Source organism: Leiobunum rupestre, chromosome 1, assembly GCF_980474605.1.
Source record: "Leiobunum rupestre chromosome 1, qqLeiRupe1.1.hap1, whole genome shotgun sequence".
Taxonomy (NCBI): domain Eukaryota; kingdom Metazoa; phylum Arthropoda; class Arachnida; order Opiliones; family Sclerosomatidae; genus Leiobunum; species Leiobunum rupestre.
In genome coordinates, this window is record NC_143384.1 from 86,418,160 (window position 1) to 86,434,281 (window position 16,122).

A 16,122-nucleotide genomic window follows, 5' to 3' on the forward strand; every position below is an offset into this window, starting at 1 on the left:
TAAGAGCTTGCCAATGGACATCACACACACGTTTGTCTGGTAAAAACCACCCTGAGCCTAGTTACCTTCCCCCGAGGAAACGTTTCTGAGAGAAACACTGAGCATTATTAACGTTTGTAGCACAAGAGTCAGACTCAGGGGCGGACAGGCGTCTTTTTCGTGAAGTGGGTACTGAAGACTTGCGGTCCCAAGTCGAACTAAAGGGTAATTTTGGTCGCGGCCCCGTGAGATAACGCTGACCAGCCCACCTGCCCAATCCGCCCCTGGTCAGACTTTAAAAGAAACACCTACTCTTAACATGACGGACATCGTCGTTTGCAGTGATGAATGTAATTTAATTAGTATTTCGCATAAATGTGTCGGTACTATTAATACGGAAAGTATGGCGACTACCGCTGAGTTCAGTGTTTCTCCATCTTTCCGCTATCCTATCATAAAGGAAGACGAAGCAGTCGACGATATGACGTAAGGGAAAAAAGGTCGGCGCTAGGGAATGGCGACAAACGTGACCGCCTAGAGCCCCGCACTCAGCGGTACTTATTGGGGGCCAGCATAAATCCGTCAAAGGGGGTGGCCGAAGTCTGGACCCGGAACACCCCTGGTCTACGCCACTTGCTCTTACTTAGCGACATGTTTTGAGATCCCGCAGTTAGCTACACTTATTGGTATCCCGCACTTAGCGGGGGGTTTTGGTTCCCCCCGTACTGAGCGGCACTTATTGGTGCGCCCCCTCTTTTTTCCTTCAATTACGTTGAGAGAAGGGGCCCCGCACTCTCTATAATGGCGGGCCTGAGGGGGGAAGTTGCAGTGGCGTAGCTAGCATGGGTGATACCCGGGGCAGATATCATGGTGAACTACTTACTAATCTCTATAGTTTGTGTTTTCACGGTCGGGTGTAACCCCCAAATCTCGCCCAAACGGGTGGCACCCGGGGTGGACCGCCCCCCTTAGCTACGCCACTGGGAAGTTGGACTTCACTTCACGCAAATTTTCACCCACTGGCTTTCTGAATAATAATAATAATAATAATAATAATAATCAGCTAAGCTAATACCCAAGGCACCACCTTAGGCCTAAGTCATCAAGCGACTGTTGAAGCCATTAATTCAGGTGGCCGGGTTACAATGCGTAGGAGGGTGGTGACAAGCCCTGCAGGCCACGCGTTCGAGCCAACAGCTCCCTACACTAACTTTTATCGTTAACCTCAACAAGTTTTTATGGAAGGGGAAACCAAAGATCTCAGGGGAAAACCCGTTTATCCAGTGGGGAGAGAACTTTCAAACTATACGCGGAAGGAGTTGTTCCGAGTTTTCACCCAATGCCAAAAGTTGGGATCTACCTATCGGTCGATTTAACGTCTTGAGTTAGCTTTGTTGATATTCTGTCTATGCCTGCTCTTCTTTGAAATGTTCTGTTAAATTTCGTGTCGCTACTCAAATTACATAGGAATCGTTATTTATATCTTAACTGTACCTATTACCTAGATACAGATATTTTTACCTTTAGATAAAATCACTTTTTACTGGGAACTATATTTTAAGTTAATAGGTGTTCGAGGAAATATCCGATACGCGAATATAACTCTCGATTACGTATGAGAAGATAAACAGTATAGCACGTTTAGATAATCATAGCTTAACTAGATAAAAGTATCTTTCCACTAACAATCAACAGATACGCTAGATACTTTAACCTTAAATACAAATATCTTTTAGCTAGTATCTTTTATCTTTTACCTAGATACCAAATCGCTGAACACTGGAGGGGAGTACTACGGAAGTTATCAGAACTTATCACATTGGAAAAGCGGAGAGGGGGTACCACGGTAATTATCATATGGGGAAAAGGGAGAAGGGTATCACGGTAATTATCAAATGGGAAAAAGCGGAGAGGGGGTACCACGGTAATTATCATATGGGGAAAAGGGGGAAGGGTATCACGGTAATTATCAAATGGGAAAAAGCGGAGAGGGGGTACCACGGTAATTATCATATGGGGAAAAGGGGGAAGGGTATCACGGTAATTATCAAATGGGAAAAAGGGGGAGGGGTACCACGGTAATTATCACATGGGAAAAAGGGGGAAGTGGGTACCACGGTAATTAAAACATGGGAAAAATTGGGAAGTGGGTACCACGGTAATTATAGCATGGAAAAAAGGGGGAAGTGGGTTCCACGGCAATTATCACATGGGGAAAAATGGGAGGGACGGTAATTATCACATGGGGAAAAGGGGGAGGTGATTACCACGGTAATTATAACATGGGAAAAGGGGGAGGTGGGTACCACGGTAATTATCACTTGGGAAAAGGGGGAAGGGTACCACGGTAATTATCAAATGGGAAAAAGGGGGAGGGGGGTACCACGGTAATTATCAAATGGGAAAAAGGGGGAGGGGGTACCACGGTAATTAAAACATGGGAAAAATTGGGAAGTGGGTACCACGGTAATTATAGCATGGAAAAAAGGGGAGGGACGGTAATTATCACATGGGGAAAAGGGGGAGGTGGGTACAACGGTAATTATCACATGGGGAAAAGGGCCGGAAGGGCCTTACTGCGGTGGGGAAACGGGTGCCACGGAAATTATCCCATGGGGAAAAGGGGTTGGGGGCGTACTGGAGTGGAGTTCCTTGAAACACACAACTAGCTGAGGGCCCGCCTGTAAGGCGGGCTTATCTGCTAGTATATATATATATATATAGAAGTTAAATGCTGTCATTTTATCCTTTACAATTTAAAATTTTCTCAGTTTACTGTTACAGTTTCAAGGCTCAAATTTAAGGAAAGGGTTTTAGAAATATATTTCGCTTTTGAAAATTCCAAAAACAAAACTCTTTAATTCTAAACATTTTCAATATCTGCGCCTTCATAGATCTCAACAACTCCTCCTTAATTCAACCTTACAACTGCTTTGATAAAAGCATTTTTCATTTAATAGCTGTCCCTTTTCTCTGCCTTAGAGGGCATATTTTGCCTAAAAATTATATTTGTAAAAGAAAACCGTAAGTTGGAAAATAAAAAGTATTTATTTTTAAATAGAACAGACCAGTACTTTGCTGTAATAATAGTTTTTAGAATAGTTTAAAAAATATTATACTCAACTAAACGTATTATTTTTATGTCAAATTGACTTTTAATTGTCCATTAGGGTTTAGATAACAAGCTATAGGTGTATAACTGGCTCTAGTGAGCTTGTTAAATATGCTAATTTTGTCAGACTACTAGTTAAAAAAGTTATTGGAATCTGTTGATTCGTTGATGATCTTGAAGCAGCTACGAGAGCGCGAGTACCAGTGATTTTATTGTGCGAAACGTTTTATTTTACACCCCCATTAAAAGTGACCCAGCGTTCGATCATCTGGAATCGCCAATTGTAGAATTTTACAGACTGAATCCTCAGAATGTAATTGGTTATTTTTGCAAAAGGTCATTAATATTGAAATTGATAGGATAGGTTTTTTTTACATTGTGTATTTTTAGTACTTAGATATTTGAACTCAATGTGATTATGTAATATGAAACTGAACAAGGGAAAACGTTGTTACAGATCAGTTCGTAATATTGATTAAAAATAGATAATGAATACCCTTGTAAGAACGCGTATCTAATAATTACCATTTATGTACAAGTTTATTTCGATAACAATCATGATGCGACAAAAAGCTTGTAAAAACAATTTATCCAAGAAACAAGCAGGCCAGCGAAATATTTCTTAAACCCACATCTCTTCTGATCAAGTGATTATCTTTCCCATATCCCACGAGTGATGTCATACTAATTTTTATCTTTGACGCGCCAATTTCCAAATTTTATGAAACGGTAAATATCTTAATAATTGACAATAGTTAACAATGATTACAATAATAATAATAATTGATACTATATAATTAATTACTGGGAATTTTTGATACTGCAGCTCTTACCGTGTTACATTCATGCGTGCGTAGACATAAATTTTTAAAAGTGAAATAAAATTAATTTAAAAAGATAATGGTTATTTTAATATTTGAATAAACAATGTACACATTAAATGCAGCTCAACCAAATAAACCATTAACTTTTAAAAAAAATGTTTAGTAATAATAGTTAGTACTATGTGATAGCTTACATTCAATATGTAAAAACTAATCGATCCAGAATGATTATTGATTATCTAATTTAGCTTTTACCGTATACGTACAGGGGTGCAAAGGCTTAGTTTTTAAATGTTGATTACAATTATTTTAAACAAGTTTATTGTTATTTTATTTTTTAAATTATTATTTATGCATAATTAAATGCACCACAGCCAAATTTATTTACAAATAATACGTTTAATAACACTGAAAAAATTTAAAACTTTTAAGGCGGCACCGAGCCACCGACCAAAATTTTATTTTCAAATTTTGTAACAGGGTTGCTCATGAACTTCCCGGCCAAAAGTAAAGCCGTCATGTCAAAAATGTTTCAATAAAGCAAAGTCATAGGTTTACGAGTAAGATCAAACAAAGATTTGTAGACCGAAAAGTACGCTTATTTTTCTTTTGTTGTTTTTTAACGTGAAATATCAATTGTCCGAGTAGTATTTAAAGCGTTTACATTTCAAAGTTAAAACATTATCTCAGCTTGGCCGATTGTTGTCCAGTATGCCTCTTTACACTCGAGATCAGCGCGCTCATATGCTAGAATTATTTTACGGAGAAGGTCGTCGTAATGCTACTCTAGTAAGTCAGTTATTTAGACGAAGATTTCCCAATTGCAGACCAAGTCATACGACGGTTCTTAGAGTGGTCCGCGACTTCGACAACTGGGGTAATATCAATCCGAGGTTTCGTGGTCGTGGTCTCCAGGACATCGACATGGAAAACACCATACTTGCCTACTTCGTCGCCTATCCTCGAGCGAGCGTCAGGACTGCCAGTTTTGACTTATGGTTGGATCGAAACTACGTTTGGAGAACACTCAAAAGACACCATTTTCATCCTTATCGAGCGACACTTCAAAAAGGACTGCATGACGGTGATAGACAGCGCCGACTCGACTTCTGCAATTGGTTTTGCCTCATGGCTGACGCACACCAGGATTTTCACGATCAACTACTGATGTCCGACGAATGTTCATTCGGAAGAGATAGGCCTTTCAACCGTCCAAACCAACATATGTGGGTCTACGATAATCCACACTGGGGATTTCCTCACCGCCACCAAGTGCCGTTTCGCTTAAATGTGTGGGCTGGTCTGTTAGGTGACAGAATTATTGGCCCGTTCTTCCTGCCAAATCGTCTGAACGGTCAAAACTACTTGGAGTTCCTTCAAAATGAAATATCCAACGTGTTGGACGACATTCCTCTGGCCGAGTACAGACGCATCTGGTTCCAGCAAGATGGGGCGCCACCTCACCAATATCGTGATGTGGTTGCATATCTAAACGACGAGTTTCCTGGAAGATGGATCGGAAGAACTGGTCGTGTTCGTTGGCCTGCAAGATCCCCTGATCTAACACCACTCGACTTTTTTCTTTGGGGATTCGTAAAGGACTACGTATACCAAACACCTGTGACGAGCGTTGAAGATTCACGACAAAGAATCATCGAAGCATGTCGCCGGGTGACTCCAGAAATGGTTCGGGGAGCATTTCGCAATATGCAACATCGTGCATATTTGTGCATTGCATCAGAAGGTGGCATTTTTGAAAACATTTTGTGAAGTCATTAAAAAACATTTGTCCCTTGGGCTAATTATTATTTGTTTATTTTTCGAAATCTTATAACTAAAATGCATGTTACCTACAATTCGTTAAAGGCTATTGCCTGCTAGTACAACTTGTTTTTTCCCCCGACCTCCAAACTTAGTGAAAAATATGTCTTTTTCAACTGAACAAAAATTATTTTTACACTTTCGACTATGCCCTACAACTTTTCTATTGAAACATTTTGCGTGACACCTACCGGTGAAAAAATAAATTTTTCCAAAACGGCACAAAATCGTTCGATTATTCTGAAATTTAGTAACCAAAGCCTTCCATGCCTAACAAATAAACCCTGAAAATTTCGGAACCCTAGCATAAATACATTTTGAGAAAAATGGCCTGATCGAGCAAATTGAGACACCCTGTATTTTAAGTTGACAGTAATAACAAAGCCGTGTAGCTATCGTGGAATCTTACTTAATAATATTTTGTACACTTAGCGGATATACTAGACGTTGTATGACACGTACTAAAAATTCATTTTCAAAAGGCCGTGAAATTATATGAAAGTGGGTGAAACTATAGGAAAATGGTTGAAAATTTAGAAATATGGGTGAAACTATAGGAAAATGGGTGAAACTATAGGAAAATGGGTGAAACTATAGCTGTACATGGGTGAAATTATAGCTGAAAATAGGTTAAGATATAGGTGAATAGATGTAAATATAGGAAATAAAAGGATAACATAAAAAATATAGGAAGTCTGGTCACCATGCTATAGTATTCGTACGGGGTCAAAATAAAGTCGGGGTCGGGGTCGGGGTGGGTCTAGCCCCGCGAAAAACAAGTCGGGGTCGGGGTCGGGGATGGAAAATTCTTTGTATTTATTAAGAATAGAAAAATAATAAAAAATACCCCAATTTTACTGGTTAAGATTAGATAGTGTATCTTGTGTAAGCCAGCCTCTGAGCCTAGGGACTATTAGTAATAGTCTTAGTCGATAGCTACGCCGCAAAATTTTCGTTTTGAAAACAAAAACATTTGAGAGAGTTGGCCGTTTTCAGTCTATCGAAATCTGGAGCCTTGACTGCCTTCCGGCCTGTATCTCCATTACGAAAATGGCTGACGATTACGCCGCCGAAAATATTTTACTTAACTGATCGGCGGCATTTTTTACCGTTATTTTGTATTATCGTCTAAGACTATAGTAAAAATAGATAAGATAGTTAGATTTTAAAATAGAGGTCTATAGCTTAGGCATTGTAATTGTTTAAATAAGTTGTTTCATAAATTCACGAGTTATTTACAAACGTTGTAGCTGCACACTCCTTAGCTGAGACTGAGAGAGCCCGAAACAACGGCAATTATGAAACTAAAACTTAAAATCGACTCAAGTCGGAGTCAAGCGTCAAGCGTCAAGCGAGAACCACATCAGCGGCATCAGCCGAAGGTCATTCGGATCACTCTATTCTCGCCCACGAAAAAAGGGTCCTATCTATTTTATATTTTTAGGATTTAGCGGGGTGCGTCGGCGCGAAAATTTAAAATTACACTACGAAAACATAACCCCGAAAATGGAAAACCCCGACTTGATTTGCGACAGTCGGGGTCGGGGTCGGGGTCCCCGTACGAACACTACCATGCTATTGTTTAAATTAGGGCATTGAGACAAAATCCCCCCCGCTACCTGACAAAAAACTCGAATTATCATAGTGAAAACAATTTTATATAGAGGTAGTTATATATTTTGTCCGGCAGCGGAGGGATTTTGTCCGGCAGCGGGGGGATTTTGTCCGGCAGCGGGGGGATTTTGTCCGGCAGCGGGGTGATTTTGTCCGGCAGCGGGGTGATTTTGTCCGGCAGCGGGGGGATTTTGTCCGGCAGCGGGGGGATTTTGTCCGGCAGCGGGGGGATTTTGTCCGGCAGCGGGGGGATTTTGTCCGGCAGCGGGGGGATTTTGTCCGGCAGCGGGGGGATTTTGTCCGGCAGCTGGGGGATTTTGTCCGGCAGCTGGGGGATTTTGTCCGGGGGGATTTTGACAGGGGGGATTTTGACAGGGGGATTTCGTCCGGGGGGATTTTGTTCCATAATCTAAAATTAGGGCCTCTCTAAAAATAAAATATGAAATTAAAATGAACAAAGTCTTCAATCGAACAGAAATAATTTATTCGTTGGGAACGAACTCGATTTTGATCGGGGGGTTTGGGTTCATTAAGACACCCTCTTTATGGTCTCCAACTGGTCGATATTCAAACTCTTCTCTCGTTACGACTGGAATCGAAACTTGGTCGATGAAGTCAACAAAAGGCTCTTGTTTAACGCAGTTGACTAACACCATTTCTCTGTCGACGGTTGTGGTGTCTGCGTCAGGTTGGGCAAATTCCACTTTTACGGCGTGGGCGCAGTGGGGCTTTTCAGTGAGGGATTCAACGAACTCGATTTTGATCGGGGGGTCTGGGTTCATTAAGATACCCTCTTTATGGTCTCCAACTGGGCGGCATTCCAACTCTTCTCTCGTTACGACTGGAATCGAAACTTGGTCGATGAAGTCAACAAAAGGCTCTTGTTTAACGCAGTTGACTAACACCAGTTCATTGTTGAAATTTGAACGGCCTGCGTCCGGCTCGGCAACTTCCGCTTTCACGGCGTGGGCGCAGTGGGGTTCTTCAGTAAGGGATTCAGTCTGTTCCTTCGTCAAACGTCGCAATCGAACCAAACAATATCTACCTCCCAGAGGGTCAGATTGACGTGGCTTGGACTGGCGCACTGTTTCTTGGTGATGACTGTTCGACGGTGAGCTTGGAGGGTTTTCTGGGTAGTGAAGATTTCGGTCGCAAGTGGGAAATTTGTGAGCCTTTATACCGTGAGAATGATGTCTTATTTCGTGAAGATGTAAACTCTTCTTATGTCTGGTCCGGTATCCGAAGGGATTTCCTCCCGATTGTCTGGTTTTGTAACTGAACAAATCCCCCTTCTGAGAAGACTGGTCACACTGGGAGGGTTTCTCGCCCGAGTGAGTTCTTCTGTGGGAAATCAATGATTTTTTGAGTGCAAATGCTAAGTTACACAGGTCACACTGGAAGGGTTTCTCGCCCGTGTGAGTTCTTCTGTGGCGATTAAAATCACTCTTCTGTGCAAACGCGTAGTTACACTGGTCACACTGGAAAGGTTTCTCGCCCGTGTGAGTGCTTCTGTGGCAAATCAATGCACCCTTGTGTGCAGACGCGTATTTACACTGATCACACTGGTACGGTTTCTCACCCGTGTGAGTTCTTCGGTGGAAAATCAAATTACTCTTTCTCGTAGATGCGTAGTTACACTGATCACACGGGTAGGGTTTCTCGCCCGTGTGAGTTCTTCTGTGGCTATTCAAATCACCCTTATGTGCAGACGCGTAGTTACACTGGTCACACTGGAAGGGTTTCTCACCCGTGTGAGTTCTTCTGTGGCCAATTAATGCACCCTCTTGTGCAGACGCGTAGTTACACTGGTCACACTGGAAAGGTTTCTCGCCCGTGTGAGTTCTTCGGTGGCGAATAAAATCACTCTTTCTCTCAGATGCGTAGTTACACTGACCACACGGGTAGGGTTTCTCGCCCGTGTGAGTTTTTCTGTGCCAATTCAAATCACTCTTTTTCACAGATGCGTAATTACACTGGTCACACTGGAAGGGTTTCTCGCCCGTGTGAGTTCTTCTGTGGATTATAAAATGACTCATATTTTTCGTTGCGTAGACGCATTCTGAACACTTGTGCGTCTTCTCTTCTCGGCTGCTCATTTTCCCAGTTTCAGTCTGAATCAAAGGCTCTTTTTGGATTTAAGAACTGGTGTTGCTCATACAAAGGCCTAAAACAAATTAAAATTAAAATATTAGCGAAAATAAATCAGAACGGCCGAACAACTTTATCATTGGGCGCCAGTTAGTCGAATTAGCCACAATGATGACACGAAAAAAGAGTGTGTAGCTTTATCAGTAGCCAAATTTGGATACAAACAAAACAACCAGCATATATGATTTACTGTATTTAACCATTTATATTAATACCGGTACTTTTAAAATTGATGTATGTTTTTTTTAAATCTATTAAACATTCTGATTATGTAAATAAAAATATTTTAACCAAGTTAACGAAAGAGGATAAAAATTAATTTTATTTTATTTGGCGGCCAATATTACTGTTTACTGAATATAAATAAAAAATTAACTAGATTTTTGTTCAAGATGTTAAAATAATGAAGAGATGGCAACAATGCAGTGTGGATAAAGAACTTTCAATGGATCTGCCAATGACAGGGGTTTTTTGGAATTCAACAAACTTTTTCAAAATAATTTTATTTATTTTTTGATTTACATTTTAAATAAACTACACACCGACAGACATCCATTTTCCAACAGCAGCTCTTGTACTTGGTTAAATTGTGGTATTTGAAATTGTTTTTTAAGATAAGAAGGGTGGTTATTTTCAATTAATTTGTGGTATTCGAAATTGTTTTTTAAGATGAGAAGGGTGGATATTTTCATTTAATTTGTGGTATTTGAAATTGTTTTTAACGATAAGATGGGTGGTTATTTTCATTTAATTTGTGGTATTCGAATTGTTTTTAAGATAAGAAGGGTGGTTTTTTTCAATTAATTTGTGGTATTCGAAATTTTTTTTTACGATAAGAAGGGTGGTTATTTTCATTTAATTTGTGGTATTCGAAATTGTTTTTTTACGATAAGAAGGGTGGTTATTTTCATTTAATTTGTGGTATTCCATTTTTTTTTACGATAAGAAGGGTGGTTATTTTCATTTAAATTGTGGTATTCGAAATTGTTTTTAAGATAAGAAGGGTGGTTTTTTTCAATTAATTTGTGGTATTCGAAATTGTTTTTTTAAGATAAGAAGAGTGGTTATTTTCAATTAATTTGTGGTATTCGAAATTGTTTTTTTAAGATAAGAAGGGTGGTTATTTTCATTTAAATTGTGGTATTCGAAATTGTGTAGGAGTACGATGCTCAATGCTCTGCAGTAATTGCCGACGCGCTTGTAACTCAGACAACTCCAGGGTTGAAACACCGGATATTAGGGACTCAGACGTCCAAGATCTAACCAATTTACCAAGAAACAACTGATAAATTCAAATAGTTAAAAAATTCTTCACTATTTTTCCGATTTATATCCCCTTCCTATATGTAAACTAATTCTAAGATTGAAGCTACTCTTTTAAAATAAAATATGTTTTGCGTGTAAGACGGGCATCGATCACTATAAATCGTACTCATATAAAGGGAGGGGGGTGTGCGTTTAAACATAATTGCTTGTGTTATTAAGGTATAGTGATGAGTAATACCTTAAAATAAAGCTATTACAGTACGTAATTAGGAACGGTAAGTAAAAAAAAATTGAAGTACTATAGCTTTGCGTTAGAGAAACTAAGTGTGGGATCATAAGATGGTTGAAAAACACATTTTGGCCTTTAAAAGCAAAGCTGTACCATTTCTTGGCAAATGTAATAATGACGAATTAGAATACGTGCAAAGACCTTTCATTTGAGGTATGACATGGCGCGGTAATCGGTATCGTATGTAGCGGCTAAGATACATTCAATTAAAAATATCTTTAGCCGCCATTTTTAATCCTAAGATACTTTTCATTGGGGTCTACTTCTAAATTAACTCGAAATACGTTGTAGAACATTAGTGATAAGTCTCGTTTTTGTATCATCAAGTGCTGTGGTTAATCATTTTTGATAGCTTACCAACCGTACTATTTATAAAAGCCTTGCATTTTGAAAACACGGGCGGGCGGACTCCCAATCGGTCAAAATAAAAGCGGGCAAGGGCAGGTTCACTAATTCATTGAAACAAGCGTATGTTAGCATACGTTGTTACTCCCGCGGGATATTTCAGGCGTGGGCTAGAACCCTACAAACCTCTACGGGCAGGTTCTTGGGCACGGCGCGCACTTATTTCGGGTCAATCGGCCTGCAAAATTTATTCTTACGGGCGCCATTGGGGGCCTGCATTTGATAAAAAACATTCCTTTCGGGAGGAAGCCGGATATTGTAAAAGGGCAAGAGCCCGTAGCCAATATGACCCGTTTCACGTTTTTCAAACATCATTTACAGGGATTTTGCCCATAGGGACTTTTGCCCGCGGGCGTTTGAGCCCGCTTAAAGTGTTGCGGCCGCTCACCTCTAATGTGCTTGTAATATTGTTTTTGCCCCCCTCTCGTAAAAACATCGGCACGCCCCTGTTAGGAGCCGTCATCATCCGATACCGCTTTGTCTCGAGTTTTGGGCTTGGAAGCAAACGGAGCGCGAATATCTTAATATTACCTAAAATTAGGTTTTATTCAAGAAATATTTTATAAATTATTTAGTACAAAAGTAATAATAATAATAAAAAAAACACACCCACACAAACTTAGGGCAGGGAGTACAAACAATCACCTAGGGAGGCGCCCGGAGGGAAAGTGTTTAGTTCTTAATATTTATTTTTCGTGACTTTCATAAAATTTCAAAAACCCCGCCAATGCGCCCCATGAAGTTGGCATTTATGGTTTTCTTTTAATATCAAATCAATCGATTTTTTTTATTTAAATCAGATTATTATATTTAATTTAAAATTAATATTTTGAGATTTTTGAAGTGACGAACCCTCTAAGTGCAGGTATGCCCTTTGAAAAATAGTCGAAAATTAAGTAAAACAATTAAATGTTAAGTTTAAATTAAGTTAACTTAATTTCAACATTTAAAGAAATTTAAACTGAATAAAAATGTCGTTAAAATGGATAAACATTCAAAATATTTCGCGAGAAAATGAAGTTAAAACGATATGTATAAGCTGGCCAAGTTCGCTCTTACCTTGGCTAACTGGTATGCCTTTTAGTAGGTCCCGTTCCGGGGAAGTGCCAACGTTGCAAAGGCCCAAAATCTCTAAAATTTCAGATACGATTCGTACGAAACCAACTTAAAGACCATACTTAACACTCGACACTAAAACAATTATAAACCATCATAATCATAAAACGTATATTCCATAAAATAATAATATAAATTTACAATATAAAACTTACCTAAATAACAGACAAACAAAGCCTCGAACTGTTGACCGTCCTCGGACAAAGCTCCGGGAAACTTTAAACTTTACGGCTACAAGCCTACAACGTCAATTTGGTTGAACGAAAATTCTGAAAAATAAATTTTTGGATAACTTGGGAACGCGACGCAGTAAAGGAAGTTTGGTCTAATCTACAGGAAAACGAAATGGGGAATAAGTGCTAGGGTTCATATTTCTCAAAAATGACGCGAGAGAGAATAATAAAATTAACGGTATTTATACGCCTTTAAATGCTCTTTAGTTTAAAATTAATTTAATTCTTGGAGAGCCATAATTGAGCAAAATATCAATGACGTAAGCTTACCCATAAACCGGCATAGGGTAGTATTCTATTCGAATTTTATAATAATTGACGCGGGAGAGGTTAATTAAATTAACGGTATTTATACACCTTTAAATGGCTTATCGTTAAAAATTATTTTTATTCTGGGAGCGCCATAATTGAGCGAAATATCAATGACGTAAGCTTACCCAAAAACGTGCCAAATTCTATTCTATGCTGGTTTATGGGTCAGCTTACGTCATTGATATTTCGCTCAATTATATTATATAATATTTTTCACTCCGCTTTTTTAATTGAGTTTTGTAGTATTTTCAGCAGTGCCACCACTTTTTTTGAATTTTTCCGGTGTTTTATTACTCCGATTTTAAAGTACCGTGTTCGTTACATGCTAATTTCATGAGTCCCCCCTATGAAAATTTTTGAAGTTTTGTTATGCCCATGCCAAACATGGTTAAAAGTGGTCATTCAATGGGTCCAGTTTGGTCCGTTTTGGACAGCCCCGTCGCCAAATGACTAATTTCGACCATTATAGACACTCCCATCTCAAACTGAACATTTTTTACCACTGTTGACGCTTCTAACCCAAATGACCATTTTTGACTATCTTGACCACTCACAGTTCAAATTGTCCAATTTGGTCCATTTTAACCAATTTTAACATTGAATGACCACTTTTGGCATGGGTATAACAAAAGTTCAAACTTCAAAATTTTTCATAGGGGGGACCCATGAAATTAGCATATAAAATTCCATAGGGAATTTCTTGCTCGGCCAAGCTCAAAATTTCCAAAGGTCCAAACCTTAAGTTACTTAACCTATTGACTGTGCTCTAAAAACCGGCCGACTGATAGCCTGATACCCTTCCTGGGGCACGGTCAAGATGTTCCCATAACGTTTTCTCGTATCCCAGACTTACAGTCCAAAGTGTTCCCTGTAAGATACGATCGTTAATATGTTTCGAAGGACAGCTATGTTTAATAAAATAAAAACATAAAAATCGTTAATGCGCATGCTTGTACTACGATCTAAAGCCAACCAATCACGGTGTTACTTCTTTCTAAGATATCCTCTACACCCAGTTTTCGGCGGTTAAAATATTTGAATGCTTTTTTATATGGTGACAGTAGGAATCGCTAATTTCATTTCCAGATGGAGCATGAATTCGACGGTGAACTTGTCAAGTTTTATTGCCAGCAACTAGGGGATTTGGGGGCGTTTGCTCCCTAAGAGTGTGGTGCACTTCTGTGGTTAATAAAATTACCCATACTTGCACACGCGTAGCTACACTGATAACACTGGAAGGGTTTCCCGCCCATGTGAGTTCTTCGGTAGGGAATAAATTCATCCTTCCGTAAAGGTGCATAGTTACAATGGTCACTTACATGATTGAAACACAAAAACTTTGCCCATTATTTAAGATTAAAATCAAGGAAAATGAAACATACTTTTTGGGAATCTTTCGCTTTTACGCAACAAAATTGCGAAATTCCCCCTTTTTAACCCCGACTAGTTTGAAATATCCTTGAATGGGTAGGGTGCAAATATCCGCCAGACTGGCGTTCCATTCTTTCCACTATCGACTATATCTAGTTGTAAATAAACCGGTGTTGTTTTTACTTAACGTATGCCTCTTCAATTACTTGTGCTAAATAACCAGTCAAGTTTTTAAGTTAGTCATCTGAGTTGTCGCCCCCTTGCTGCCGAAACCCGGGATTGTTGAAACTTGTGGATTGCTGGGCAGCAGATACTTTCTTGGACCATGGCGGATCGACTGATCAGGATGTGAGGAACAATAAAGAGCGTAATGAGCAGGCTGGTAAACACTCTGGAGGCGGAAGTAACGAATCAACAGGCGGACGAAGCTATAATTGAGAAACTGCTGAATCAAAGCGGAAAAAAGGAGCTGTTTCTGGAGCAGTACGACAAGGAGATTCAAAACGCTATAATTAACGTTGAGGATCTGGACCAGGAGATCGAGGACTCTCTTGCGTACATGGATCGGATCATTGAAGTTAAATCAGAAGCGCAGCAGAAACTCCGACAACTTCTAAATGTTCCTCTAGCTTCCAACGGCATTGCGAAGGTTCTACGATGCTCTTCAAGTGGAGATTCGAAGCTTAAAAACTCTGGGTGTTGGATCGGTTACGTATGGTACTCTATCGCGAACCATACTGAAAAACGACTTGTACGAGATTTCATTTTGGAGTTCACCAGACAAAAAGAAAAGGCAAGTCTTGTGGGATGATATGGAGCTCGTGGACTATCTCGGAACGGAAGTTGAAAGTCGAGAACAAACTGGTGCCTTCCTTGCCTTCGATTCGGGAGGCAATAGAGAAATTACTACCATACCATAACACGAGCCATCAGTCACGAAATCGTACATCATTGGCAACCGCTCTACAAGAAGTTGAACCAAGAAATTGTATATTGTGAGAATTCATCTCGCACTTTACTGAAACCTGCGATTCCGTATTTATGTCGACGAAAAGAGAAATAATAAATGAGCAACGGCGGTGCTACCTTTGCATGAAGACGTCCCATCGTGCACGCAACTGTCGATCAAGGCATTCTTCTTGCAAGAACTGTGACAAGAACCATCATTCAGCCTTATGCAACAGAGACTTAATGAACTTGGCGCCGAAGATATTCAGAAAGATCCAGATAACCTTCCAGAAGTAACTGATGCCTCTACTCTTTCTTCAATTACCCAATAGACGAGAACAAACAAGGCCATATTACTTCAAACCGCTCAAGCAAGAAATCATGGTGGCAGCGGAGTCTTTCGAAAAGTTCGATGTCTAATTGATGGTGGAGCGCAACGCACCTTCATCAAGGAAGAACTTTCGCATCATTTAAAGTTACCTGTAGATGGGGAGGAGACCTTGAAGATATTCAGTTTTGTAAATCCAGTCCCTGACTCATCTCGAACCATTGAAGTAGGGGCCCTAGAGACGCCACACTTTTGCAGTGCAGTCATATCAGTACCGGAGCAGGGCACTCCAGCGGAACTGAGAAGACGTGGAATAGAATTGGCCGATGAGGTCGATGTTTCTGACAATAATACTA

General features: G+C 39.8%; 3 protein-coding genes across 4 annotated transcripts in view; 1 reads left to right on the top strand and 2 right to left on the bottom strand.

The window, feature by feature from the left end:
- Positions 1-16,122, top strand: part of LOC149968657 (uncharacterized) — a 365,051-nt gene that overhangs the window by 259,639 nt on the left and 89,290 nt on the right. The window lies entirely within an intron of this gene.
- Positions 1-16,122, bottom strand: part of LOC149968665 (uncharacterized) — a 384,171-nt gene that overhangs the window by 47,530 nt on the left and 320,519 nt on the right. The gene's annotated exons all lie outside the window — the stretch shown is intronic.
- On the bottom strand, positions 7,813-13,914 carry LOC149968668 (uncharacterized). 2 transcript variants are annotated; one of them, XM_090154947.1, is made up of 4 exons: positions 13,872-13,913; positions 12,730-12,843; positions 12,518-12,649; positions 7,813-9,514 (listed from the first exon to the last, which is right to left on the bottom strand). In XM_090154947.1, the coding sequence occupies exon 4, from the start codon at positions 9,444-9,446 to the stop codon at positions 7,833-7,835; it is 1,614 nt and encodes a 537-aa protein (XP_090011073.1). In that variant the 5' UTR covers positions 9,447-9,514; positions 12,518-12,649; positions 12,730-12,843; positions 13,872-13,913; the 3' UTR covers positions 7,813-7,832. The 2 variants fall into 2 exon arrangements, with proteins under 2 accessions (XP_090011073.1, XP_090011074.1); XM_090154948.1 differs by lacking the exon at positions 12,518-12,649 and having other exon boundaries at positions 13,872-13,914.